A 27,579-nucleotide genomic window follows, 5' to 3' on the forward strand; every position below is an offset into this window, starting at 1 on the left:
CATTATATAAGGAACTTGTATAACTAGAGAATCTTGTTAGCTGGGCTATCGTACTCATGTTCAGACCAGTGGGGCGTGGGGGCGAACCATACTGAACTAGTTTAACAAAATGGCGTACTCCACCCTGCCTCAATCAACTTACCTCACATTCTCTGCCCACTCTATTATCCCTTGCACCTATTGAAGGATTCAAAGCAATGCAATGATTTGCTCTGTGGGCTTCACACAATAATATATCAAGGAAATACACCTATGTTTGTGTGACTGCTCTTCATATACTTAGGTATTTTTTAATTAAATAGCAGCCACTGAGACAATCAAGACAATGTGAAGGGTGGGTCCCTCCTTCCCCATGTCAAAGCCCACTACCCTTAAAAAAACCTGCTATTTGGCACAGGAGATGCTAGATTTGTTGGAAGTGCAGCAAAGGGGTTAACTACCCGCAAACTTCCTGCATGCCATAGTTTGAATACTTGTGGCCTCTCTCCTATCACACTATTTAGCAAAATAATAACATAAAAATGATGATGCAGTTTATTTATATGCTGCTTTTCAATGCAAATTGAAAAGCACCGCCAAGCAGTGAGCAGCGTATTAAAGTAGTACAAGCAACAGAGTACAATAAGATACCATATATCAATCAGCAAGCAAAACCATTTAATAACAAAAGCACGACATTGATTTAATAAATAATTATGATGATAAGAGTCAGAGGAGAACCTCCCCAGACTAGAAAATTAAAGGGCACTCTCACCAACCCTATATCCTATCCCACTCATTTAGGCGCTAGAGACCTGAACAAAGAGAAATACTTAATTGGTTTTAAAGTATAGAAGAGTAAGAAGTACCCCAGTTTAAGAGTACCCTGACTTAATCTTATCAAATTTAAGGGGTTAGAATTAAGGAACATGTATTACAATCATGTCGTTCACATACTGTCTAGCTTGGCCCAAAGTCTGGTTATGCAACCCTGATGTATTTTTCATACAAATCAAAGGACTGGTGTCCAGGGAATGTGGCCAAGAACTATTTGGGAGCTGCTACAGCTGGTTAGCCTGTTTGCAGGCTGAAGACAAGTCTTTTGACTGCCACATACCTAACAAGGAGAAAATCAAAGTTATTTCGGGGGAGGTTTGTCAACACAAGAGATTGTAACCGATTTTCCCCAGTACCAAATATTGCAGAATGAATGCTAGGAAAATGTGATATCACTGCAGCAGAAGAGATAACCTCAGAAAGGATCTATGGATCCCTCACGATGAATAAGTAACAACTCCAGATTTATTTCACAATAAAGCATCATTTAAAACCACTCTCTAAAAATGTCACATGAGAGGACCAAATCTGGACAACCATAATATCTGAGCTCTTCAGATGCTTAGTTTTATTCCCTATTCTACTCAACAGCCAATGGAAAGATTCCCTTCTGGTGCTCCTGAATTTCACAACCATCAAGCCTCAAAGCTACCTGAGCCCCATTCACACAAAAAAATCTGAGTATATCAGGCTTAATGTAAGTGTTAGCAATCTTTAGCTATCTTTAACTTCAACTAGTAACAAGCCTGTTGACTGAAGCAAAACTATCACTTTTTCTCCCTTCCCTTTCATACTTTCACTCTTTCTTTTATTCTTATTGCAAAAGGTAGAAAAAGATTCACTGTAAGAAAACTTAAAAAGAGATTCAAGAATAGTATCAGATGAAGGAGCTAAAATGCGTTGGTTGACAGAATTCATTTAGAAAAGTTAGTTGCAGTTTAGCCAGGTGTACACAACCAAGCTCTCAACAAAATTGCATATGCACCTATTCTCTATTTGATGACATGACATTACTCCAAGCACTATAGTTCCCCAGTCCTCTAAACCATTCTCATCCCACCTTCATCACATACACACATCAACCAGTATTTCAGATCTCAATAACTATCCGCAAAAGTTGAATTCCAAACTCCCCTTTTCATATCACACAGTGCAAGGAGGCCCTCACCTGAGTTATGACATATTAACAGAAATCAAGTAATGATCCCCCATAACTTGATCAAAATGTTCAGTTTATGTATTACCTCTGTCAGGTGAGGGTTGGGGTTGAATCCACATTGGTTGCAGACCTTGTTGTGACACTGTGTACAGGTGTTGAAGTTTGGCTGGTTGGGAGAGGAGGTGAGTTCTGTTGTCTTGCATATAGGACAGAGTGTGCTGCTAGGAAGGGGTGCAATTTGTGGGACAGAATAAGGTGAGGTAGGGGTGCTGCCTCGATCCGGTGACACAGACGGTGAACGCCCTGTTCTCTGGCTCCTGCTGTCCACTTGGAGTGTCCTCCTTGGCCCATCAGCCTGTTGGGGGGTCTGCCCATGGCTCCTCATCTCTCTTGTGCTTTCGCTGGTCTGAGCAGGCGGTTTTGGGGATGGAGAAGCTGCTCTCTGTCCAAAGGAGGGGTCCGATTGATCTGGTCTTCTTGGTGTGCTGAAACACATTAAATGCAGATGTCAACCAGGTTGCAGAGCATTGAGGTAAGATAATAGGCAAAACTGCCTTGACTATTTCCTCAGGATATACTTTGAAATGCATTTGAGAATCCCCGAGATTCAAAGTTAAAGGCAAGAAAATAAGTGTAAATAGATGTTTAGAGAAAATGATTGCCATCTTTACCTCCACCAATTTCTTAAAACCACAAGACATGGATATTTCTTCAAGATGCAATCTAACAAGTTGTAAATACAAGATTCAATTGTATTTAAAGTCAAAACAGCTAAAAACGTGTCCTTTCTTTTCCCCAAAGGCTATAATCTGAAAGGGGTGGGGCTATATGTCAAGTGAGCATTGCGTATGGACTTGGAGGGTGAGGCATACATTTTTATACAAATAAAAATAAACAAAAATTAGAAACAACAGAAATTAGGCATACTCAGTTCCAACTGGATATATTCCCACTACTGGAGAAGGCGGTGTGGTCATTTGCAATACCACTCTCAAGTCTTCATGCAAGCAAAGGAACTCATAGTTTTTCTCAGCAGTTTTTCTATTTTGCCAAAAATGGAAAGGTGTTTAAAATAGACTTCAAGAGCTGTTGCTTGTTCTCTATTCTAACTTAAAAATAGGTCAGCCGACTGTAAGAACATCTCTTCTTTAGCACACAAGCATGTATATATATATATTGTCATTCATTCCGGCTTCCCTTATTAAGGAATATTCCAAACCAAAATATCTAAATTCACCCATCCTCTTCCCAGTTTCTAGGGCAGGATCAAACATAGTCCTGGTCTTTTGGGAATTTAACCTTCTGAGGTTCACCAGGATATTATATTGCAATTTCATATTCTCTCATGTCTGAGTAATATTTATAAACTCCCTATCATACACTGACAGAAAACTCTGAACTATTCATCCAGTACTCAGTCCTGTAGATCAAATGTGTTGGCTTTGTCCCAAATACTTTTTTGAATTCCTGTGTAACTAGAACTACATCAAAAACAGAAATAAATAATGCAGTAATATGTGTGTGCCAAACAATATTTTGTTGCGACTGGTTTTGAACATACTTTCCATAATCCCATCATAAGAGTGTGATGGCCACAAGGGAAGGTGACTCTCTTAGCTGAAACACATTTACCCATCCTCAGGCTCAATCATTCTTTCATTTAAATATACTTTGAATTTTGATACAGCTCAAGTTGCATCTGAGTCATCTGCCGTTTCCCTCTAGTCAGGTCCCCATTGCACTGGTAGCATCTGAGTATGGTTTGACAAGATAATGTGGGTTTTTGCCATGTAAGCATTAGTGGTTTTGATCAAGAGGAAGCAGGATAGGAGCGATGTGTTATCTGGACAACTCATATGCTGCCCAAATGATACGTGAACCAACTACAGGAACATCAGCCACCATTGCAACTGTAACGTTTGAATCAGGCTTGATCTTCTCTGAGTCAAGTTAATATCGAGCCAATCCCAAATGTGATGTATCCAACAACTTATTCCTGGGTGCTCTCTCTTATCCATGGCTAGAGGACAAGTAAGGAAAGGAGCGAAACCACATGGCTACTCAGCATAGCTGTAGATACCTACAGAGAAATCAAAATAAAACTTTGCAAAAATACCACAGTGACACACACACACCACCTTTGTCCACCATTTGTACAGGAAGTTGCCACTGCCTATGGATTCCTGCCAGGCATACTAACGGTAAAACAAGCTACTGTCCATGTTGCATGTTCCTGCAGTATAACTTGTTTTTCTGTAGGGAAGCTATTATCAGCGTAGGAATATCACCTTATCCAACCCACAGATATGCAGTGGTTTGTGTCCAAAGGCACAAATATCTTATTTGCTCCTAGCACAGATTTGGCATTGACAAGGCCAGTCTTCATGAATGTTTAATAAGCACTATAAATCTTTAGAATACATCAATGACACTGTTTCATACTGTTCAAGTAGATTGCTTTAATGCATGCATGCTGTTCCGACCATACAATTCCTTGTGACTCTCACAGCAGAACTACACATTGTAAGAAACATAAGAAAAGGCAGCCCCATGTCTTCCCCGATAATCTGAAGGATTGTTCACAAAGTCTTCTGAGTAGGGAGGCAGAGCAGCAGCACACTGCCATCCTCACAGCAGCAGTGTCACTGCTGCTTACCAGAAAGGCTCAGTGGTGGGGTAGAGGCAGAGGGCCTTTTGGGTAGTGGCACCTGCCCTATGGAACTCCCTCCCAGCAGATGTCAAACATACAGCTATGTGATTTTTAAAAGACATCTGAAGGCAGCCCTATTCAGGGAAGGTTTTAGTGTGTGATGCTGTGTTGTGTTTTTACTACTTTTTGTTGGGAACAGCCCAAAGTGGCTGGGGCAACCCAGTAAGATATATAAATAAACTAATAATAATAATAATAATAATAATTAGGAACTGTTGATGAAAATGACAAGTTATCTTTTAAAATTGTTTGTGTGGTGTATGTGTGTGCTTGTGCAAAAGATGTTAGAACATATGATAACCCTCTGTTTTATTATGTTGTAAAATGGTTTCTCATAATGGAAAACACTTTCATTGCTTTTGCTCCTCTTCAGAGAGCCAGTGTGGTGTAGTGGTTAAGAGCGGTAGTCTCGTAATCTGGGAGCGTCTCCGCTCCTCCACAGGCAGCTGCTGGGTGACCTTGGGCCAGTCACACTTCTTTGAAGCCTCTCAGCCCCACTCACCTCACAGAGTGTTTGTTGTGGGGGAGGAAGGGAAAGGAGAATGTTAGCCGCTTTGAGACTCCTGAAGGGGAGTGAAAGGTGGGATATCAAATCCAAACTCCTCCTCTTCTTCTTCTTCTTCTTCACGTAAGCATAAAGCAATATGAAGAAATGTTTCCTGTCTGGAGGTAGTTAGCCGTCATTTTCAAATCACTATTAATTAAACCAGTTCATATCTGAAGTCAGCTCAATACTTTATCCATTCCAAATCTATTCAATATATATTTGTTTAGTTGACCAAACCGATCTGATGGTAGAACGATATCCTTAGACACAGAGCTGTCACTTAAAATGGAAGCCCTGGGTCATGTTATTCCCCTGCATGTCGTAAGGACGTAAGACCTATCTGTTCCAGCATTCTGTTCCCATGGTGGCCCACCAGCAGGACATGAAGGCAATAATAATAATAATAATAATAATAATAATAATAATAATAATAATAATATATTATTTGTACCCCACAGCATCTGGCTGGGTTTCCCCAGCCACTCTGGGCAGCTTCCAAGAAAGATTAAAAATACATTAACATGTCACACATTTAAAACTTCCCTAAACAGGGCTGCCTTCAGATGTCTTCTAAATGTCAGGTAGTTGTTTATTTCTTTGACATCTGGCGGGAGGGCGTTCCACAGGGCGGGCGCCACTACCGAGAAGGCCCTCTGCCTGGTTCCCTGTAGCTTTGCTTCTCGCAGTGAGGGAACCACCAGAAGGCCCTTGGCGCTGGACCTCAGTGTCCAGATTGAACGATGGGGGTGGAGACGCTCCTTCAGGTATACTGGGCCGAGGCCATTTAGGGCTTTAAAGGTCAGCATCAACACTTTGAATTGTGCTTGGAAACGTACTGACTGTGATCCCCAGCCACTGATATTCAGAGACATATTGTCTCTGATACTGGAGATAGTATACAGGCATTATGATCAGCAACAGCCTTATCCTCCATAAATTTGTCTAAACTCCTTTTAAACTCTCCAAGTTGATGGCTATTGTTTAATTTTGTGATAGAAAATTCCATAGTTTTAACTATGCAAGTCAAGAAGTACTTTCAGCTTAATTGGATCGCCTGTTTCTAGCATTTTGACAGAGGGAGAAAAGCTTCTCTCTAGCCACTTTCAAAGTGAATCTATCACAGCTCAGAACATATTCATTATAACACTTGTAGCAGGTGCCATTTTAAGGCACTATTTTTGCTATTTTAATTGATCCTTAATTATCACTAAAATATTTTTATGTCTATAAGAGAGGAACAGCACTATAATTGCATAATGCTACAATATTACTGTAGTATAGTTATAGAACTACTGGGTTACCGTATGTTGCTATATCTATATCTCTTTCATTTAAAAAAACACACCTGATAAAGTGTAATAAATCACTTGCCTTAGACAAGAATTTCAGTTTGCCTAATAGAAGGGCTGGTCCTGAATAATGGAGGATTTTAATGAGAAGTGTCTATACAGACTTGTGCTTCTAAACCAGTTCAAAAAGCAATTTAACAAGTACAGAATTTAACAATTACAGTACTTTCCTACATTCCACTTTCCAAATCAAAACCCTGCCCTTTTTAAAAGACAGAAGAGGCACACCAAAGGCATCTATACTTGTGGAGACGACCCTATTGTTCTGTTCTTCTAGAAAAAGTCAGGCTTTCTGGGGTCTGAGTAAAGACAGAAGAACGAGGTGGGCAATAGAAGATGTCAGTGATTGGGAGATGGCATCATGTGCATGTCCATAAAAATGTGTGAAAGAAACATGACCCTGCATATTACAACCAATATGATCTGGGGGCTGGCATAACTTTTATGTGAGGAAACGTTTTAGCTCTGAAAAATATAAGCAAAGGGAAGGACATGATAGAAGTATATGAAATTATTGGTATGATTAAAGTAATATGCTTTATTTATTATCAAAAGCACATTAACATTCAAATCTGAACAAAAAATGCAACATAAATTAATGAACTCAAAATAAAAATTTGCCCATCACTTGCAAGAAATTCAAAGTTACAATTTATGTATGTTTACTAAATTCAAGGAGGGATTACACCCCAAATGTGTACTGAATTGCACTTTAAAATAATAATTTTTGAAAACATGTTTCCCTCTAGCCATTTAAGAGTCACACAGTTAGTAGGGGAACACTTCCATGCTCCACCTTAAACATTAATGCTTCCTCCAGTTTGGCCTATCTAACCCTTATATATTTTAGGTATTAAATTGGAATTTGGATTAAATTATGTTCTTATTATCAGTGTTCATGCAACCACTGAATGGTTCTAATACACTGTAGAGAAGCACTTTAAAGTCTTGATTACTTATCTTCAGTTTGCCAACTATCATTAAGAAGGTAATGTAGTGCTTCCTCTCAACAAGGGTATTTTTCAGATTTAATTATATCACACCAGCTACTATAGATCCACCACACTTAATTCAAGAGTGCGCCAAAACTGCATTTCCATAAGCATTTCAGTATTGGCATAAACTGTGAATTGGCACGAACTGTATTATCTCAAGGGGTTACACCGATTTAAAATCAGTTTTATTATATAAAAATGGGGAAATGTTTTGTGTGGAAACCAAGTTTCAAAGGGACCTCATCACACCCAGATGTTCTGAACACAGCAGAGCATGAAAGGGAAGCAAAATGGAAGAACAGCTCTGAGGGGAAGCTCTCTGAAGACTGCCCAGAAGTAATAGTTGCAATATAAGCCAGAAGTGACAAGGTCAACGAAGCTGAGCTTCATGGGAATGCTCTAGCAGGAAGGTATGGCTCAAAGCAGGGGATAAAAGAACACAAGAGGATTGCAAAAGAGGAACTCTGTTCTTCCATAAGCCAACTTTTAGGACTCAATATACTGGGGTGTCAGCAAAGTTCTCTGACCTCTGGCTCAAAAATAAACCTCTGAGGCCTTGTTAAAACAAACAAACACCTCAAAGGAGAGGCAAACTTTACTACCCTAGACATTATCATCCGGCTAGGATTAAAATCCAAGCTGAAGAAGAGATTCATGCAGATCTCTGCCAGTCCTTGCGATCCCTGAAAGCCCTCCCAGCTGGCCTCCACTCTCCCAAATGCACTCTCTTTCCATCTGCTGCATTCACCTTTCAAGCAGTGTTAGGAGCAGGGTGATGGTGCATGGGGAGCGGAGACTATTTCCTCCTTTCCCTCCCTCCTTTTATGCTGCTCCACTGCAACTGCAAAGGCCCATGGGAGAACTACATCTCCCATGATCCCCTGGGATTTGGCACCAGCACACTGCTACCCACCATGTTAGAGCAACAGAAAAGGGAGGAAACTGACTCCTCTCCCCAGGCACGCCACCACTGCTGCTATTGCTGTAGGTTAGTGAGTGGTTTGGGAAGATTGATGGAGAGATGTTTGAGGACTACAAAGGCATTCTTCCATGCCCTTAGAAGACTCGGAGAAATTATGTGAGAGCTTCCAAATGTTTTCTGAAGATTTTGGATAATGCACAAGGTAATTCAAAGTGAGCTTGCAAGAGCTCTAGTGGAGCTCACCAGACATACTGAGGTCAATAGGACAAGCCTAGACTCTTCAAAGAATTTGGGGGAATAAACATGACATACAGTATTTCAAAAACACTTCATCGCATTTCTAGGAATCGTCATCATTGATAACTTATTATCAAGAGTGCTTATCATGAACTAAGCACTTTACGAGGAACATAAATTCACAACAATCCAACCTGGCAGGATTACTATCTAATAACAAGGCATAAAAATATTTCAAACTCTTAAAGCACCAATATTAAGTTTCTAGGTGCCTGGATGATTAGGTATCTGGGATTTCTTCCAGCCTTAATTATATGTATCTAGTCATAGGCATAAAAATATGCACAAAAAAATATGGAAGCAGAAATAGGAAAGAATATATTAGTTAATTACTAATCACTTGATTTCAGGACTGGCTACACAACAAAATAAGTGTTAAGCAAAGGGTGTACTAATCTATACGGCAGCACAATGTCACAACCCATAACATTTCAACAGCATAGCAGGAAACGTGCTCTGGAACTTTAAACAAATTTGCCTGTGAAAATGTTTGGGACTGAGATTTAAATAATTCAGGCTGCAATGCTGCACTCACTTACCTGGAAGTAATTTCCATTGAACTCATTTGGACTTATTTCTAGTCAACATATATAGAATTGTGCTGTCAAGACCTTAAAAATCAACATAAAACTGAATTCACTGAAGTATAAGGAGAACACCAAACTAGGTTTTCCCGACGATAGTAGAGACTGTCCTAGAAGACTGAGGGACTAATTAAAATTAATGCAACGTAAGCCTACAGCTTCATTTTACTGGAGTTACATGGCTGCAACTGAAAACAGCAGCCCTGCATCTCTACCTCCTCTCATAATTTGTCAAACATAAACACAGGATGTGATGCCATGGCTCCCCACGTTTCCCCATCTCCACTCCACTCTACTGGCTGCTGCTTGCAGAACACTCATTGTCCACAAACGTGCTCACATTTTGATAAGCATATGAGCAATGCTTGACAGAGCACTTGTGATTCCTATCCCAGCTCAAAATGAAATATGGTTGTCTTTGGTCCAGTGCTGGCTTCTGAAGAAACTTCGACACATCAAGCAGTCTCCTTTTCAAAGCACCTCCATGTGAGAAGAGAAGGGTCAGACTACATAGGAAGCTGCCTTATAAAAAGTAAGACCAGTGGCCCATCTAACTTAGTTTTACACTTACTGGCAGCAGTTTTACTCCAGAATTTTAAACAGGATCTTATTCAATCTTCCCTGGAGATGCCAGAAACTGAAGCTTGGCCATTGATAGCAGCTCAGCCTGGATAGCTCAGTTTGTTAGAGTGTGGACCTTCTACATGAAAAACAAGTGCTTTGCTGCTAAGCTACTGTAGTACCAAAACTTCTGGATCATTAGTCATGCCAGCTGGTTTGTTTACTCCAATCTACTCCCCTGACCTGCTGGGCAGAGAGAAGGAGGGGACACAAAGTTGCATTCTTTTTTGTAGTATCCATGCATTTCCAGTAAGATGTCCAAAATTACCTGTGCCATAAAAGATCGTCAAATAATATATTCCCCCTTTTCAGGTAGTTCCTAAAGGCACTGTCTTGAAACGTGCTGATTCACAAGTAAATATAGCATTTATAGTAATTTACAGCGTAGGCTGGTATACTTAACTACATATTATTTATTAAATCTATAATAATATTCTACTCTCTTAGGAAATAATACACAACACATCTAATAAATAGCTTAACTCTTTGCATACGGTTTACATCAAGCAGCATTAAGGCATTTGCTTGAAATCAGTTTCAAGAAAGAATGAAGTGTGGGTTTCCTCCTCTCAAACAATTTCTGTTTACCTTCCATGCAAGAATCCTTACAGAAGCATTTAGTTGCAGGTAAAATGCCCAGCCATCGCTAGTTATCACTGGGTGGATCATTATTTTTCCATAAAATTGGAAGCAAGCCTTCATGGTTCTAATCCTGCTGAAGTTATGGACAACCAGACAGGTGAATACAAATACTGCATCCAAAGATATATCCAGACAATCCAAATAGTTTGTATGAGTATTGCAATGCAAGGGTGATTGCATATCCAGATGTACATCCCCAGCAGCAATGTGTGGAAAAGGCTGCTTGTATGTGCTGATAACTCTTGATGGATTGAAGCACATGTTTGTTGTTTGATTGGTATAAATATTCATCAACTGGGGAAATTGCAGCATTTAAATAGTTAGAGGGCATAAAATGGGAATGAAAAAAACATTTCGGTGGGCTGAGTGACTGGTCCTGGCAAGATACAATTTGGCATCTTCTTAAGCTAGGAGAAAAGTCCCAACAGATCTGAAGTTCTGCCAGTCCCTGGCTCACAGCATCAAACTAATTCTCTATTGTGTCATATTTCTAATGCTTATTTCGCAAGGAGGCAAATATTTTACCCATGCTTCATTGTTTACAGAGGACAATAATATTTAACTCAACGTATCTGATACTGAGTCACATGCCAGGTTTTAAAAAAAAATATCAGAAGAGATGCATATTATTATTATATTATTATTATTATTATTATTAAAATCAAATAAAACCTTCCCCTCCTTTTTTTAAAAACCAAGAGCATGATTCATCCTGTCCCATCACCAGAACCCTCAAGAGCTGTTTATGGGTACTTCAGTGTAAAACATGGAAGGGCCTCATATTCACACCATCTCAGTGTGCATCGAAGGCTAAGTCAGCTTTTTGGGGTACCGGGAAGGACTTATGGATTGCTCTCATACAACCACAAGAGCAAACTTGGTGGTGGTGTTTGTGTTCTCTCCCCACCACACACACAGAAAGGCTAACAAAAAGCAAATGTCAATTTATCAAAAACCAAAATCAACTTAAACAGACCATGGTGAGGGAAATAGTACAATAGTATAAGTAAAGAACTGCTGAAATATCTAATGAACGGTGAACTTAGGAAATGCCTAAAAGAATAAAGAACAATTAATAAACCCAGGACAAAACAAAGCATATCAGATTAATTTCACTATTTTATCCATACTCCAGAAGCCTATTTTCTTCAGCAAAGTAAGGTGAAGTTCTTGAAACTATGTGTCATGGAAATTAATGAACAAAGAAAACTGCAATGATTAATCTTTTTTAAACTTTAAGTGTATTTGATACATACTGTCATGCACAAAATGGAGACCAAAGGAATAAGTAGAATTCCTTTAAAACAGATACATGAACACTTAAAATTCTTAACAAAGGAATTATTAATATTGCAGCCAATTAAGAGTGAAGTTCCCTATCAATTATTAATAAAGAGTCAAAGACATATTACAAACACAGGTGAAGTACTCGCTGAGTTTTGGACGAATGCCCAAGTTCTTTTCCACTAACTGCTAAGGTGGCTCTTGAAGTCAATAAATGAACCATCTGAGCCTTCCAAAATGAACTGTGTTTAAGGGAAGATGGTAAGCTGGGAGCACTCTTTCTTGTTCTGCTCAAAGGGTTGGTACTGCCTTGAGAGAGAGAGAGTAAGGTGACAAGACTTTGGGCAGTATGCAGTTATTTTAACAGTGCAATCGTATCATACGTTATGTCCACTGGAAGAGAATTGGGTTGCCCCTTTGTACAGAAGGTAAGCAAGCCTAGTCAATTCATGCTGGCTGGCATTGCACTATGGCCATGCCAGGGTTATCTCATGCTAATGTAGCTGCTGTGAGGTCATGACAGTGTCAGCAGAAGGTGCAATGATATACAGAGTTGGGAGGCATGGCAGAGAAGAGTGAAGCTAAGGAGGTGTACACATTACCACTTACTCTGCACCGGTGCACTCCCACTTCTACTTTTTCAAGCTGCGTACACACAATGCTAGCCAGATTGATCCTGTAATTTCTTGAGAAATACTGTTGCTTGATGTGTGTGGGTTGTTTTTTTTTCTTGAACCAGCTTCAATCCAATTAGAAAACTTAAGTTGCATTCACTTCATATTTAAACCAGATGTGTACATTTGAGGCAGCTGCCATGGATGCAAAGATGAGTATGAGTGCACGTGTGTTTCTGGGTGGTTCCGGAGTTCAGGAAACCAAACAGTTCATGCATGCTGTCCCTTTCTGATGTGGTTACAACACTGTGCAAATGTGACTGGAAATTCATTGGGGATTAATGACCTTGCTGTGATTGAAGCTGCTAAGGTGTGCTTAGGTGTAGTCTGATGTTTGCTTAGAGGTTACTTTTGCCCTGCTGCCAGTGTAACATGCTAGCCAAGGCACATGACACAACACAAACAGAATGCAATCTCGCCAAATAGGTATATTTGCCAAGGAGCTAGTGGGGGGTGGAGCTGTGGAATAGAAGAGCATCTACAAAACTTCCCAATGCCCGCATCACTTTATCAGACACTTCCCCCCCAAAAAACCCTAATGATCACTTAGTTACAGGCACTATCCATTGCAGCTGCTATCTATTATTTATCACTGTCTTCATGTCTCTCCGCAGGCCACCAGGCAGCCATTCAACATGCACAAAGACAAGGGTTAGAGTTAGCAGTAGTGACCAGCAGAAGCCAGGGCTCCTGAGCCTTTCCAGACAACATGACAGGCAAAAATGTAGTGTGTTTAGTCATATGCCGCAAGTGGTGTACAGTAGTGGTGAGAGCCATACCTGCTAGGCCTCTAAGGCAAAGCAATGCAGAACTGCAGAGCTGGAAGGGGCCTCAAGAGTCATCTAGTTCAAGCCCCTGCACTGCAGGAATCACAGTCGAAATATATTTTCAAAAATAAAAAATTGTCCAGTAGCACCTTAGAGACCAAATAAGTTTGTTCTTGGTATAAGCTTTTGTGTGCATGCACACTTCTTCAGATACACTGAAACAGAAGTCATCAGACACAGAAGTCATCAGACCCTATCTGAAGAAGTGTGCATGCACGTGAAAGCTTATACCAAGAACAAACTTAGTTGGTCTCTAAGGTGCTACTGGACAATTTTAATTTTTTTTAATATATTTCGACTGTGTCAGACCGGCATGGCTAACTACCTGAATGCAGGAATCACAGTTAAAGAAGCCCTGACAGATGGCCACCCAACCATTCTTTAAAGGAGAGTCCACCACCTTCCAAGGTGTTCAACTGTCAACCAGCTCTTACCATCATAAAGTTCTTCCTACGTTTCGTCAGAATCTCCATTCTTGTAAGGAGAACAAAAAGCCTGGCAATCCCATTCCTTTGTAATGCTGATAGAACCTGCTCCACAACTAAATCTGTTCATGCCTGTTTCAACTAGGTCTCTATGTTTATTTTAACCCTCTTATGGAATGCCCCTCTTCATCTTGTTTTTCACATCAGCAGTATTCGTGGAGGGATACACTGACTCAGAGCTCGTCCATACTTCCGCTTGTGCCATGCCTAGAAAGCACGGGTCTGAGCGGTGTCCCCCTTGCCCCACTCCTTTCCAAGGGGGCAAAAAACCCTCTTTAGCAACAGATTGGAACAAATGGCAATCCAGGAAAATCTCAGACTGGGTGTTAAAGAGCGGTTCCCCCCTCCACCAGGTGGGGGAGTAGCAGCGAGACAAGAGGAAGTGTGGATAAGCCCTCAGTTCATATACAACACTAAATCAAACCTTGGCTTAGTGAAATTCAACAAGGGTGTGTGTGCAGGTGAGTCTGCAAGCTCCCAGAGAAAAGACTGCAGCTGATTTGCTCTTACTCTGGTCTGGCTGCTGCTGCACTGCTATTCTTTGGAGACCACTGTCACCCATAATTATTGCTGATCATGCCAAAGATTCAAATACCTGTCTGAAGGAAGACCTGGAGAAGTTTGGGCATCAATAGTTTGGAGTACATGGTATCAATAATATTGTACTTCCTGTTTTATGGAAACCACCCATCCAACTATTCTGCGTCTGGATGGATAGCTGGGAAACTGTCAGGTGTGCACACAAGCCGCTGCCACCAACCCTGTCACTAGCAAAGCTGTTGTCATGTTAGGGAACAGCTGTGTGCAGAAGACGAGGCAGGCAGAGGGCTGAGAAAGAGGTGAAGGATGAGTGTTGACGAATATCAGTATTCCACATTTGGATTACTGTGTAAATTCTGGTTACATCTCAAAAGAGGTATTGTGGATTTAGAAAAGCTGTAGGAAAGGGCCATCCAAATGATCAGGCATCTGACTGGCCATCAAGAAAAAAAGGATGCTGCACCAAACAGGCCTTTGGTCTGATCCAGTACTGTCTTTCTCACTTGCCTTAGGGCCTGAGGAAATCAACCACAGGGGAGATAGGGAGCTAAGGAAATGAGTTACTGAGAAAGAAAAGGAGAAAAACACTCTAACAAAGTTGGAAAGTAGAGGAGAAGCTCTCTCTATGCTGCTGGCAGGAAGAAGCAACACTGGAGTGTTACATATTGAGGAGAACAAGGAGAACAGGGAAACAAAGGAGCAGAGAGCCAAATGTGAAGGGAGCTGAGAATCCTGATGTTTGAGGAAAGTAGGACACAGTAGTCAGTGGCCTGAAAAAAACAACAGGAAACTATAAAGAACTGCAGATGGTGAATGCAGAAGTATGGTGCGTGGAGAAGAAGGAATCTATGGAGGCAAGGAGATGAGAAAATGAGATTGAGATCTAAGCAGAAAGATCTGGGCTATAAAAAACTGCACATGATGCCTGGGGACAGGAAGAGCACTCTGGTGTTGACAAGATGGGAGGCTGCAGAACTGTAGTCCAGGGTGCACTGGCTGATGTTAGTTTGAATGAGCCAGACAAATATTTGCAGATCTCTAGAACAGAATTGTTTTACTAATGTCGTTTAAAAATAGTAATCCTCTTTTAATGAGAGCAAAAGCACAAAACAAAAACATTCTAGTGCAGAATGTAACTCAGGAAAGAGTTAAATAATGCTTGATTCCCCCCCCCCCATCATGTATTTCTTACTAGTCTACATTAAACATAGACATCTTTCAAAGGGTACAAGTAAACTACTACCAATATAGCAAAATGCCACGTAATGACTGACAACAATTGACAGCTATGCTGCCTTTCTCAGAGAATAAAGAGTAGCAGTACATTTTAAAAAACCGCGTCAGCTTGCTGTAGCCGCAGATTATGGCTGCTGTGCAAAGTAGAGCACATAACTAGAATACAGCTAATTTTTCTCTCCAATTTTTGGCTCATAGAATTCTGTGATTTCTGCCATGTGTATTTTGAGAGTAAAATTTCATGCACCATGTTATTGTAGCAGGACTATTATTGCAGTGCACAACAATTATGGCGTGAGCCATTTTCTCCTCATATGATGAAGCTTAAAAACATAAAAAGTCTAGGTCACATCTACATCCACTAGTTGCTCACATACATAGTACATAAACTCCTAAATTTCTAACACCTTTTCAGAACTTCAGCCCTTCAGCTCCAGGGGCTCCTCCACCCCTTCCTATATTGTCACCACTACAGCAGGGTGGGAAAAACTTCTCAAAGAGCTCTCACATGTGGAACTACACCCAGGAAGACCCATTTCAAACAGAAGGCTGTGCTCGCAAAAGGGTCCATATTTTGCTTTCTACACAAATTACCAGGCTCATGCTGTTCTGCCCTATGTGAATAATTTGCTACGTCTTCATAAATAAAGCCTTAGTAAAAGTCAGATTCAAGCTCATGAGCCTTCTTTTCTAGAGTAATTTTTAGATGCACTCACAGATTAATTATCAATGCCCTCTGGCAGTTTTCTGTAAGAATTAGAGTAACCTGACTGTGAAAATAGAGTAGCTTAGAGATTCTTTAAAAATTAAGTGGTTTATAAATGCTTTTTATATAAATAGGATAGCAAAAAACATGGTGGGAGGAGAAGGAGAAGTAGCAACTGTTGTAGGGCAGGTGTGGGGAACATTTGGCCCTCCAGATGCTGCTGAACTACAAGTCCCATCATCCCTGGTCATTGGCTATGCTTGCTGGGGCTGTTGTAAGGGATGTGCATTTGCACTAAAAAACCGAATGTGCCTCAAGATGGAGAAGCTGGACAATTGTAGCAGGGCTTGATAGCTGCACATTAAAAATCCTTCTAAAATGCCAATTTGCTACAGCAGCTGTTGCTCCTCCCAAATAACAACTAGCGCTCATGAAGGTGCACAACATCCCCAAAGTCTCCATGCCATTACATCCCTGGTAAGAACCAGAGGAACTGCAGACTCCAGTAGAAGCAGGGCAATGCTCCAACATCTTGCGTTGTTCACTCCCATGATCAATTGTTACTTGACACACAACCTCTCAGCCCTCCTCTGCTTCTTCTTTTTTAACCTGACTACCCCCAAAGGGCTCAGGGTTGCTGACACCACAATAAGAAAATCAGTCTTTAAAACCTCAATTAAAAGAAATACCCACAGCTAGAAAATCCATGCACCATTTACACGTTGGTCCCTTAGGACAAGAAGCTCAAATTAGATTAAGATGGTCATTTATCACATCAACTCTAGTTTTAATACATGTGTGCTTATCTTGCAGGCAGTCGATCGGTTTGGTGAAACACAAACACTCAACAGACACTGGTCAAAGAAGGTTATGGAATCCACATAAGAAATGGAATATGCAAGGACATAGAAGGCAAGGCCTTCCAAGGGAAAGCGGACAGTGAGAGAACCTCAACTGTGCGCACAGGCACACTGTATTCCAGTGATTTGTGACCAGTGGCTCATATCATGCACACCAGACATGGCGTCCCTCCAATAATCCTGGGGTGTGTAGTTTCTTAAGCAGAATTGTAGCTTTGCGAAGGTGCACTATAGTTCCCAGGATTCTTTGGGGGAAGCCGTATGTTTTACATACACACCAAAGAGCTCAAAACTAAAGCCTTCTAGCCCAATGGCTTCTTTAAACCATCACATTTGTTGTACTCTAAATATAATTCTGCTAAATAAGAATTTTTAAATAATACATAAAGTCATTATGTCTATACTAAAGGAGACAAAACATATGCTAAAAACATTCTTGTTTAGACAAGCCTACCCAGAGGCTTAGAAATTTGGAGTAATTTTATTCCTTTTTTTAACTTTTGTACTGTATGTTTTAAAGTAGGGTTGTAATTTTTTATTTGTTTTATTTGTTTGTAAACCACTTTGAGGTTTTTTTAAAAAAACAATCAAGCGGTGTATAAATTAAAGGGACTAAAACAGCAAACAAACATGCTAACAATGGAATTAGACAAGGTTTCAGGATAGGGAAAATGGCATATTTTCCCACACTGCAGTGTGCCCCTGCCCAAACCTGGCCGTTCAGTAAATAATAAAATAAATAGTAGACCCACACTGGATCTCTTTAGTGCTATAAATTTAGCACCACCTCACCTTGGCAGCTCCAAATAATGGTAGAACAATCCTTTTCTTCTCAGATTGGGTGAAGCCCTGAACAAGAACACTCATTAGGGACTGCAAATACACTGCAACATTTTGCTGTTGAGTTCACACTTGTGTACAGTGGTACCTTGGGTTACAAACTTAATTCGTTCCAGAGGTCCGTTCTTAACCCAAAACCGTTCTTAACCTGAGGTGCGCTTTTGCTAATGGGTACTCCTGGTGCCGCTGCGCTGCCACGACTGCGCGATTTCTGTTCTCATCCTCGGGCAACGTTCTTAACTCGAGGTACTACTTCCGGGTTAGCAGAGATTGTAACCCAAAGCGTTTGTAACCCAAGGTACCACTGTACTAGTAATAGGGTTGCCAGACCTCCAGGGCTGACCTGGAGTCTGCAGGTTTGCCTGCCTGCCTCCAGGTGGCAGGTGGAGGGCTTAAATCTCCAGGTGGACTTTGAAGTTATAGACTGGGAAATGAATTGTACAACAAACGGCCCAAGAAGCTACTTCTTTGAGTCAGTGTAAACTGTTCAGAGCTGTGCTCAACCTGCACATCAAGCAAGTTTCTAAAGAGCCGTATTTAAAACACTGTCACAAACTTTATCAAAGCTTGTCTTCTCCTGCTACAAGGGCCCAATGTAATCCTTCAAGAAGGCCCTGATTAATGCAAGCGACACAGTGGTATCATGAAGTGGAAGGAAAAACAAGCCTTTCGAAAAGAAGGAAGACAGGAACCATGCATGGCAACACCCAATTCATTTCTAAAGTGAAAAGAATGTCAGCGCCTAGGATTTGAAGAAAATGAAGATAACACAACTAATAGGAAGATGAGCAGCAATTATTGTGTTTCCTTGGACTAACAACATTAATCGACTAATCTGTGCAATTACCTGATTCATTACTTGATCATAGATTAATTGCAGATTCGTTTTAATCTGGTCAGCCATCTGGACCTGACTGATTCTTCTACTGCCACCTTGTACTTTCTGCAACCACCTCTATTTCTGCCTGCTACTGAAGCAGTGCTGCTGCAGCAACTATTTTACATTTATTTAGTGCTACCACACAGAACACAGAAGTGACATGGCCCCTGTCCAGAGGGTTTGCAATCTTAGTGATGTGAAAGAGAATGGAGCTGGCAGCAGAATGCTCAGGAAAAAACAAGAGAAAGCAGTTTTCCAGGAAAGGCACTGAGAGTTTACACATTAAGAATGTTGCTGCATATGCAACGGTATTTGGATCAGCAGACCCTGTAAAACATGAAGCTGAATGTGTGTTTGTGAATCCACAATAGACATACAGTACAGAGTACTGTAGTCAATGAGGTGCTCCAATTTGCTGCTCCAAACCATGGCACAAATATGGCAAAATACTCTGCCATGTAAAGAGCATTAAATGGCCTTAGATATTAAGGTGTGAAAGAGAAAGTGTTGGCTTGATGTGCAAAGGGAAGATGGCTCCAAAATGGTCATGTCATTCACTGTGTCCATGGAAGGAGGAACAAAACCCACTTTTATTATTCTTTATTGGCCTGTATACTGCTCAGTGTCCAAATTGGCTTCTAAGCAGTTCAGAAAACATGAAAGCAAAATATACAAAACCAATTAAAATCTGTAACTAGCATCAAAAAGCAATACAACAGTAAAAACAGGAGATCTAGACCCACACCAAGTGAAAAATGCCTGTGTAAAGTGGTGCCAATACAGATGGGGGCCTCTCAAATTTCAACAGGGAGAGCTCCACAGACCAGGTACAATCAATGAAAAAGCTTGTCTTCATGTTACCACAAGGTAATAATTACTGGGCAGCAGCAAGGCTAATCGGGTTCCATTTGCTTATCTTACTGCCCTTATAGGGCAAGGGAGGGGAACTTGGTATTTCAGGAAACTTGACCCAGAGTTGTTTAGGGTTTTATATGTAAGTAACATAAAGCTGGCCTGATAGCTAATAGGCAACCTCAACATTGGTATGTTATGTGCCTGATAAGGAGCGCTACTGTACCAGCTGCAACCTCTGGATCAGAAATAAGAAAAACCCCATACAGAGTACACTGCAGTAGTCTAGATATGTGTCACAGTAACCAAGCTGTCCCTTTCCAGGAAAGTCACCAGGAGTGGTTCTCTAGAGAAGAGTTCCCTCCAGAAATCTGTGGACTACAATTTCCATAACCCCTGACCACAGACCAAACTGGCTAGGGTTGATGGGAGTTGCAGTCTACAACACCTGGAAGGACCCACATCCAATGCATATTTCCTCCCCCATTGTGATATATGATATATATGGTACAAGCTCTCAAAGTTGCAAAATCACTTTCTGTTTGGAGGGAGGTTGCCTAAGGTTATAAAGGGGCTCTCTGGAACGACAACAAAAGATAAGCTCCACTTTTAGGGAGTTCACTGAGGCAAACAGTGAAAAGCATCCTGTATCACAGCAGAACTTCATAAACCACATATTCTACAAGGGCCAGATCCAGGTTTGTGATGAAGCAGGCATCCATTTTCAACTACTGCCAGTTTCGGTCTAGGTATTAGCATGGATGCCTGAAGCATCATGCTTAACACATACCTGTTAAGTATCTGTTCCGCAAATATGCCTAAACTCTGGTTCTCAAAGCATAAATAATCTTCCAAAAGATCTGCATGTAGCTGCATTGTTTTAAACATCTCAGATCTCAATAACGCTGATTTGGCACTTGAAAACAGCTTAAAGACGCTGGGCAGAACTTAACTAATGAACTCAGTCAGGAGAAACCCTGTCGAGGGGCTTCTGCTTGCACAACATGACTCCCTCCCCCCACCCCCACCCCCATCCCCTACACACGCCCCACAATTGGCTATGGGAGGTTCAGGAGAATCTACAGAACAACACTCAAGGGAAGGGTGACTATTCCATCTGGCAAGCCAAAATGCTTGCACAGATGGAACGTTCAACATAGTGTGAGGTTGAATTTTACCCTATGTCTCCCTCCAATCTCTTCTTTACCAGACAGTTTGTCAAATATAACCATAATTGGCATTTTAAAAACACACATATTCTACAAAGTCACTAGCCATAAAGAAAATGAAATTATTAGCCTTCAAAAAGTTACAAAGATTATTGGGTTATGTACCGGTAAATTCACATTTCTTATTGGCAATGCAACACTCTTGACACAAAGCACTTCAGTCTTAAGTCTTTTACCCAGCTTTTAATATTTTCCTGTCATTAAAACCAATGTGCCTTTAAATGCACATGTATGGCTGAATTGTGTCCAGCATCGCTTAGTAAGTTATCTGCTTTCTCTTCGCTGTTTTAGCTATTAAGACTAAAATTGCAGTACACAAAGTTGAATGAGTCCTCTATAATATTCCAAATTGCTTCTTACACGGCGTCCCTCTTCCAACCATCTTCCAAATACTTTCCCAAAAAAAACTGTTTCAAAAGTTTATAAAAACATATTCACAAACTGGTAACTCATCATTTTATATGAAGCTAATTCTATCAACCCACCTTATAGGGCTGTTTTCACTAAGAGGTGCTTTAAACACATGATATGCAGTTTATGCTTGTTAATTAAAGTTTTATCATCATCACAGCCTTGTATATTTTATACCTGCATTTCAAAATAAGTATGTTCCAATTTATCCATTACATTTCTGTTTTTCCACCAAGAAAGTACTGGGGTTTCCACTAGTTTGTTATGTTAGGTACAGTAAGAGATAGTTAGTGAATGATCAAATGTCATGCATTAACCCTGGTAAGCAGGGATTTCAACAAGACTTCCCATGTTCATCTAGCATTTTACACTGCACTTCTCCCCTGCTACCTATAAAAAGTAAGAGGGTTTAGGTTTTTTATATTTGACGGTTTATTTCTTTGTTTTATCTGCACTTTTGTTGCTGTTATTAGTTGTATTTTTATAGTGAAAAGTTCAATAAAAACTAATGCCTAAAAAAGAAAGAGGGCAGAAAAGCATTTGGTTAAAGATTACTGCTGAACGCTACTGAGATGATAGGTTTGATCATGTGGGAAAAGACAGCTTAACAGTAAAACGCATTAAGAAACTGGAAAATGCATTTTAATCCCAGTGACACACTTGAGTTTTATACATAAAGTGCAGTTGTATGTCTTACAAGTGATCTATAACTGAGATTTCAGAAACATGCAAGACTATGACCCAAACATGTGCTGTATCCATTTCATTGTGAAGTGATATGAATCAACTATTTTTGACTCCTGAATTAGATACTAACGAGACATTTGCAACCAACCTGGTTTATTCAAATCAAAATATTAAATAGGCACCACACAATCCCATCAGTCTCCTCTGACTCCTTGGCTCCTTTCCCCGCCTATTCCCGGGAGCTTGTAACAGGAGCTTGTTACTCAGCTCTTCTCCCACTCCCACTGCCCCTTTGGCTCCTACTGTTCGTTCTTAACTTCCATCTCTCTTGCAGCCACCTCAATTCATCCTTTCCTCAAACCCCTCCCTCTCAGCCCAATGAATTCTGTGTTTCTCTTCCTCCAACCATCTGCCCTCACACCCCCACTCCATGGCACCAGCTCAAGCTGGGGAGTGTCATTACCAAGAGGCAGGGGAAAGACAAGTTTAGCCTATTGTGAAACAATTGATGAAGCTACTGGACCTGGTGGTATCAAGATCTCAAGTGTGTGTGTGTGTGTGTGTGTGTGTGTGTGTGTGTGTGTGTTTGGATAGATGGATAGATAGATATACAAACAGCCTTAGCTGCTACACCAGGAGTGACAAGAAGTCTGCAGCTTCCAGAAGGTAAAGGCCTCACCCTGTAAGGTCAAACAACTTCCAGTTATGCATTACAGCCACTTCTAAGAAACTTGGGTCACCAGACTATTATCAGAGGCATGCCAAGGCCTGTTTTTGAACCATGAGCATCCTGTTTGCATTCAAGTTGATTGTTATAATAACCTTGTGATAGTAAGAATTTGGTGCCCAAGTTTGCCTCTTTTCATTCTTCCCTCCTCAACCCTTTTCCTTTTGTGTTGTGTCTTTTCAGATTGTATACTGAGAGTGGGGAAATATATATATTTCGAAAGCTTCACTGATAAAAAGTATTATTATATATTTATTTAGGCTCCACATTTTTCCCTGACTGGGACTCAAGGTGCCTTTTAGATAAAGTAAAGGCAGCTAAAAAGATAAAGGAAACATCTGGAAAGCACTTGAGTTAAAAGAAAGTCAGTAAGACCTTTAAAGGCTTATACTGAATGTGACTAGCTTGCTCCCTGATTTTATTTTGAATATCACCTTGAGACATGCATGGGTTTTGTACATCACCTTGAGACATGCATGGGAGGAGATTAATAATAAATAAATATTTACATGTGGCTACATTTTGTCCCACATTAACTGCTGCTTTATCTTGTTAAGATGTTGAATTTGAGAATCGTTCAGAAGATCTTGGTCTATAGTCCTATCAAAAGGGAAACAGATATAGCTGAATCCATGGTTCTAAACATATTGAATATTTGGAAGGGGAGAATTAGTACAATTCGGAACTCACAAAGAACCTAACTGAAAGCTTTATGGTGCAATCCTATGCAAGTTTCCTCAGAAGTAAGTCCTACTGAGTTCAATCATGGTGCTTAAAGGTGAAGGGACCCCTGACCATTAGGTCCAGTCGTGGCCGACTCTGGGGTTGCGGCGCTCATCTCGCTTTATTGGCCGAGGGAGCCGGAGTACAGCTTCCGGTTCTTGTGGCCAGCATGACTAAGCCGCTTCTGGTGAACCAGAGCAGTGCATGGAAACCCTGTTTACCTTCCCGCCAGAGCAGTACCTATTTATCTACTTGCACTTTGATGTGCTTTCAAACAGCTAAGTTGGCAGGAGCAGGGACCAAGCAACTCCAAGTAAATACCGGTACCTCCAAGTAAATACACACTGGATTTCAACCCAAGGACCAGTGTGAAACTTCAGACAGGTACACCAAGATGCATCATGCACCTGGCAATATAGGAGGTAATATAGGAATCTGTCTTGCACCTAGTAAGACTACTGCTCTATCTAGTATTGGCTACACTGGCTGCCAGTGATTCTCTGGGTTTTCAGACAAGATTTATTCCCAGCCCTTATTGGATTAAGCCCTGGGACCTTTGGCATGGAAAGCATGTGCTCTAGTACTGAGCTATGGCCCTAGCCTGGTACTGATACCATCCACAGGGATATTACCCAACATTAATAAATCTGAAATAGTATATTTTCCCATTCCTATGTTTTATATGGATTTGGCTCACCTACTTCTGAAACACTTATAGGTAGTAAACATGTGGAATCTTAATTATACTGTGCAGTAAGTTGACCTAATAGGTTCTATTATTCATTAAGCAAAGCAACCTTTCTAAAACTGAGGTCCAAACACCTTTTTTTTGCACAGAGAAATTTCTAATATTGGATAAGGTGCTTTTAATTAACATCCTTAGCCTTTGTTGTTTTTGCTGCAACAGACTAACATGGCTACCACCCTGGAAACTGCCCATATTCGTGATTACTCCTGCGCATTCCCTAAGCAAAGGACTATAAGGCTGACAGAATAAGCATCCATTAGTCGTGTCAGGGATATGATAGGATGCTTGTTTTGAGAGAACAGGGTTGTGCTGATTGTCTGGGTTTGGAAGAGTGTCTAGTACGTTTGCACAGATGTATTAGTACTTGGATAGCTTCCCAGTTCTGTTCTTCGACACACCATGGCAGGAGTGTCACGGAAAAGCCTCAATGCGCAGATGCTTCAAAACACTCAGCTCTCCATCAGTAACACTTTTATGGTGCATAATTGAGCCTGAACTGCAGACTTAAAGAAACCTTCCAGGCCACAGAAACTAAATAATCCTGCTACAGGTCCCAACATAAACACACTTCTTCCTTTTCATAACAGCTAGCTTCTTCCAAATCTTCTTCCAAATCTTACACAAGTTCATTCTGCCTAATTATTTCAACACCCATTAACTCTCATGCCTGTATATACAACTTGCATATGCACCAATGCTTTGCCTACATCCCCCCTAAACTCAGCTGAGGAGTAATGTGCAAAGGCTACCCTGCAAGAGGGAAAGAACTGCCACATCACAATTCCGACACCATTTCCTCTACATACAAATGACAATTCTACAAACAGATTATGTACATTTTCAGAAGAGATTTAGGATTAAAGATACTATTAAAACATATCTATACCAATTTGAAGATAGGTGACGGATAATTGTTGCCTTTAAAAAATGTAAAGGGATCAATACAGAACATCAATCAGCATAGTTTAATAGATTTCTTCTACAAACTCATGACAAAAATCCAATGATAAGAAAAATCCAAGTTCACGCAGGACCTTTTGGCATTAAAGGGTGATAAAGAAGGTTCCTGCTTCAACATAGCCTTAATACAGAAAAACAAGCAATTTGATTTCTTCCAGAATCTACTATTGCATTCTCCTTGTAATAATGGAGCATTTAACAGCGCAAGCCCTTTTTAAACATATGAACAAGGGTGATACACTTCTTAGTGTATTCTACTCAGCTTTTCAACAAAAATGGCTCAGTACCTATTAGCACATACACACATAAATATCCAATATCTTACCACAAAACATTAAAAAGATTACTCTCATTTTTTCTCTAACTTTTTATTTTTATCTGCTTTCTAACACCAAAGTTCTATATTTATTGGTAGCAAATGTTATTTTTTAAAATTTCTTCTAAATGTAGTGCTGCATGATAACTAATCATTATACTACTCTCCACCCTCACCCTGTCACGTTTTGTTTTCCTTTTTAGGAGAAACTACACAGAGCATTGATGTTTTTGTTCTATTATTTTTGTACACTGAGGTAGAGATTACATAACTACTATTATTATTCTTTTTATATATATTTCAATTAGTCTGCAATTAGGACAGCCACATGCAGAGTATATAAACTGTACTCAACATAATGGCCTTAAGCACCATCAATTGTATCATTATAAACAAGTATGAGGGCAATTTAACTGGCCAAGATGATCTAGGTGTGAGAAGGGCGACCTGTTTGTCTATAGATGTTGTAGATGACTTAAGCCAGAAGTCTTGACAACACACACATTGAAAAAGGGTGCTTGCTTAGTTCTTTACCCACAAACCATGATCTTCTGTTTTGCATGTCACTTTTTCCATCCTCTGTGTAATCAACATCCCATTCATGTTTCTCTGCTCCCCTCTCCCTGATACTAGCCTGCACTACGGCACTCTGTGGAAGTGTCTGCATCCTATGCATGTATGTGCCCATGTGCCATCTGGTCCTCCATCCGATGCCTTTTGCAGCACCATCCAGCTAGATGGATCTCATTCGCTGCATCAAATATGTGCAGATTCCTGCATACTCGCCTATAAAAGATGAGTCTCAAATGGCACCCAACACAGCCTTTCCTCCACTTCAGACACCACCAAAACTATATCACAGAGCTTGGTCAGAGATCAGCATTCCCAAAATAAGAGGTCTCAGTATGCAGCGTTCTGAAATAAGAGGTATCAATATGCTCTAGGGAGCCTTGACTCTCTGGGATTGAAAGAGTGCCTCTGAAAACAAGGGGCTTCCCTTAACATAATGCACACATGGCAAAGCTACCACCCAGGCCCAACCATCTTTCTGTTTCTCCACATCCACTCATTCCGACAGAGGACTCATGTCCAGAGCCTTCCCCCACAAGAGCTGGCGACCCCTCCGGGTTGCACCCGATCTTTTTCTCCCATTTCTCTCGGCCGTCTCCAGAGGCTGAGCCTTGCCCTCTGCTGCCCCATTCCTCTCTCGCACTCCCAGCTCATGCCCAGCCCCACCTGGCACCCCGCAGCAGAGGGTTCCCCAGTTGCACTTCGCCCTTAATCCCCACTCCCTCCAGCCCTGCTCCTCCTCCTCCTCGGCCCTGACAGACCAAGTTGCCCTCGAGCGACCCCTCCCCTCCTGCCCGGCTCAGCCGGTCTGCGCTTCCCACCTGGCGGAGGGTCCGTGCGGCTGCGCGGGGCCCGGTGCGGCGGCTGGAGCCCTGCCCGGAGGGAGCTGTCCTCCGCTGCCTGGTGCTGAAGGCGGCTTGGCAGCCCCGGGCGTCGTGGAGGGGCCGGCGGCGGGGCCGGGGGGCAGCTGCCCCTCGGCTCCACCGCCCTCCAGGCTGGCCTCGTTGCCCATGGCGAGGCGGCGGCGGCCGGGATGGGGACGGGCTCCCGGAGCGTCCTCAGCGCAGCGCCTCCTGCGCCGCCATCAGCCTAGCTCCACCATCGCCGCCTGCCCCATCCGCACTGGGCATGCGCTCGCCGGGGCGCGAGCCAGGCGCCCACCCCTCCCACAGCTGAGGGAAGGAGCGCGCTCCGTGCGGGGGCGCGCAACCCGAGGCCAATGGAGGCTCGCGCAGAGTTCAAGCCCGCCCACCGCGAGCACGTGCGCTGCCCGACCAATGGAAGCACGCGAGCCCTGCTCGTTTCCCTCCCCCCTTCCCGCCAAGCGCGTGCACGAGCAGAGCCGGACGACGAAAACCCGGCGACGAGCAGCCCTTTTGCGG

General features: G+C 41.5%; 1 protein-coding gene across 4 annotated transcripts in view; it reads right to left on the minus strand.

The window, feature by feature from the left end:
• The window catches only part of BSN (bassoon presynaptic cytomatrix protein), a 206,362-nt gene extending 179,052 nt beyond the window's left edge, over nt 1–27,310 (minus strand). For all 4 annotated transcript variants that reach the window (XM_081185800.1, XM_081185801.1, XM_081185798.1 and 1 more), the window contains exons 1-2: nt 27,019–27,310; nt 2,061–2,460 (exon numbers count right to left, since the gene is read on the minus strand). In XM_081185800.1, the coding sequence (XP_081041926.1) occupies nt 2,061–2,460; nt 27,019–27,209 (591 nt within the window). In that variant the 5' untranslated portion in view covers nt 27,210–27,310. The remainder of the gene's footprint in view (nt 1–2,060; nt 2,461–27,018) is intronic.
• Between the last annotated feature and the right edge of the window lie 269 nt (nt 27,311–27,579).

The sequence above is a fragment of the Podarcis bocagei genome, assembly GCF_964188305.1.
Source record: "Podarcis bocagei genome assembly, chromosome: 2".
Lineage (NCBI taxonomy): Eukaryota > Metazoa > Chordata > Lepidosauria > Squamata > Lacertidae > Podarcis > Podarcis bocagei.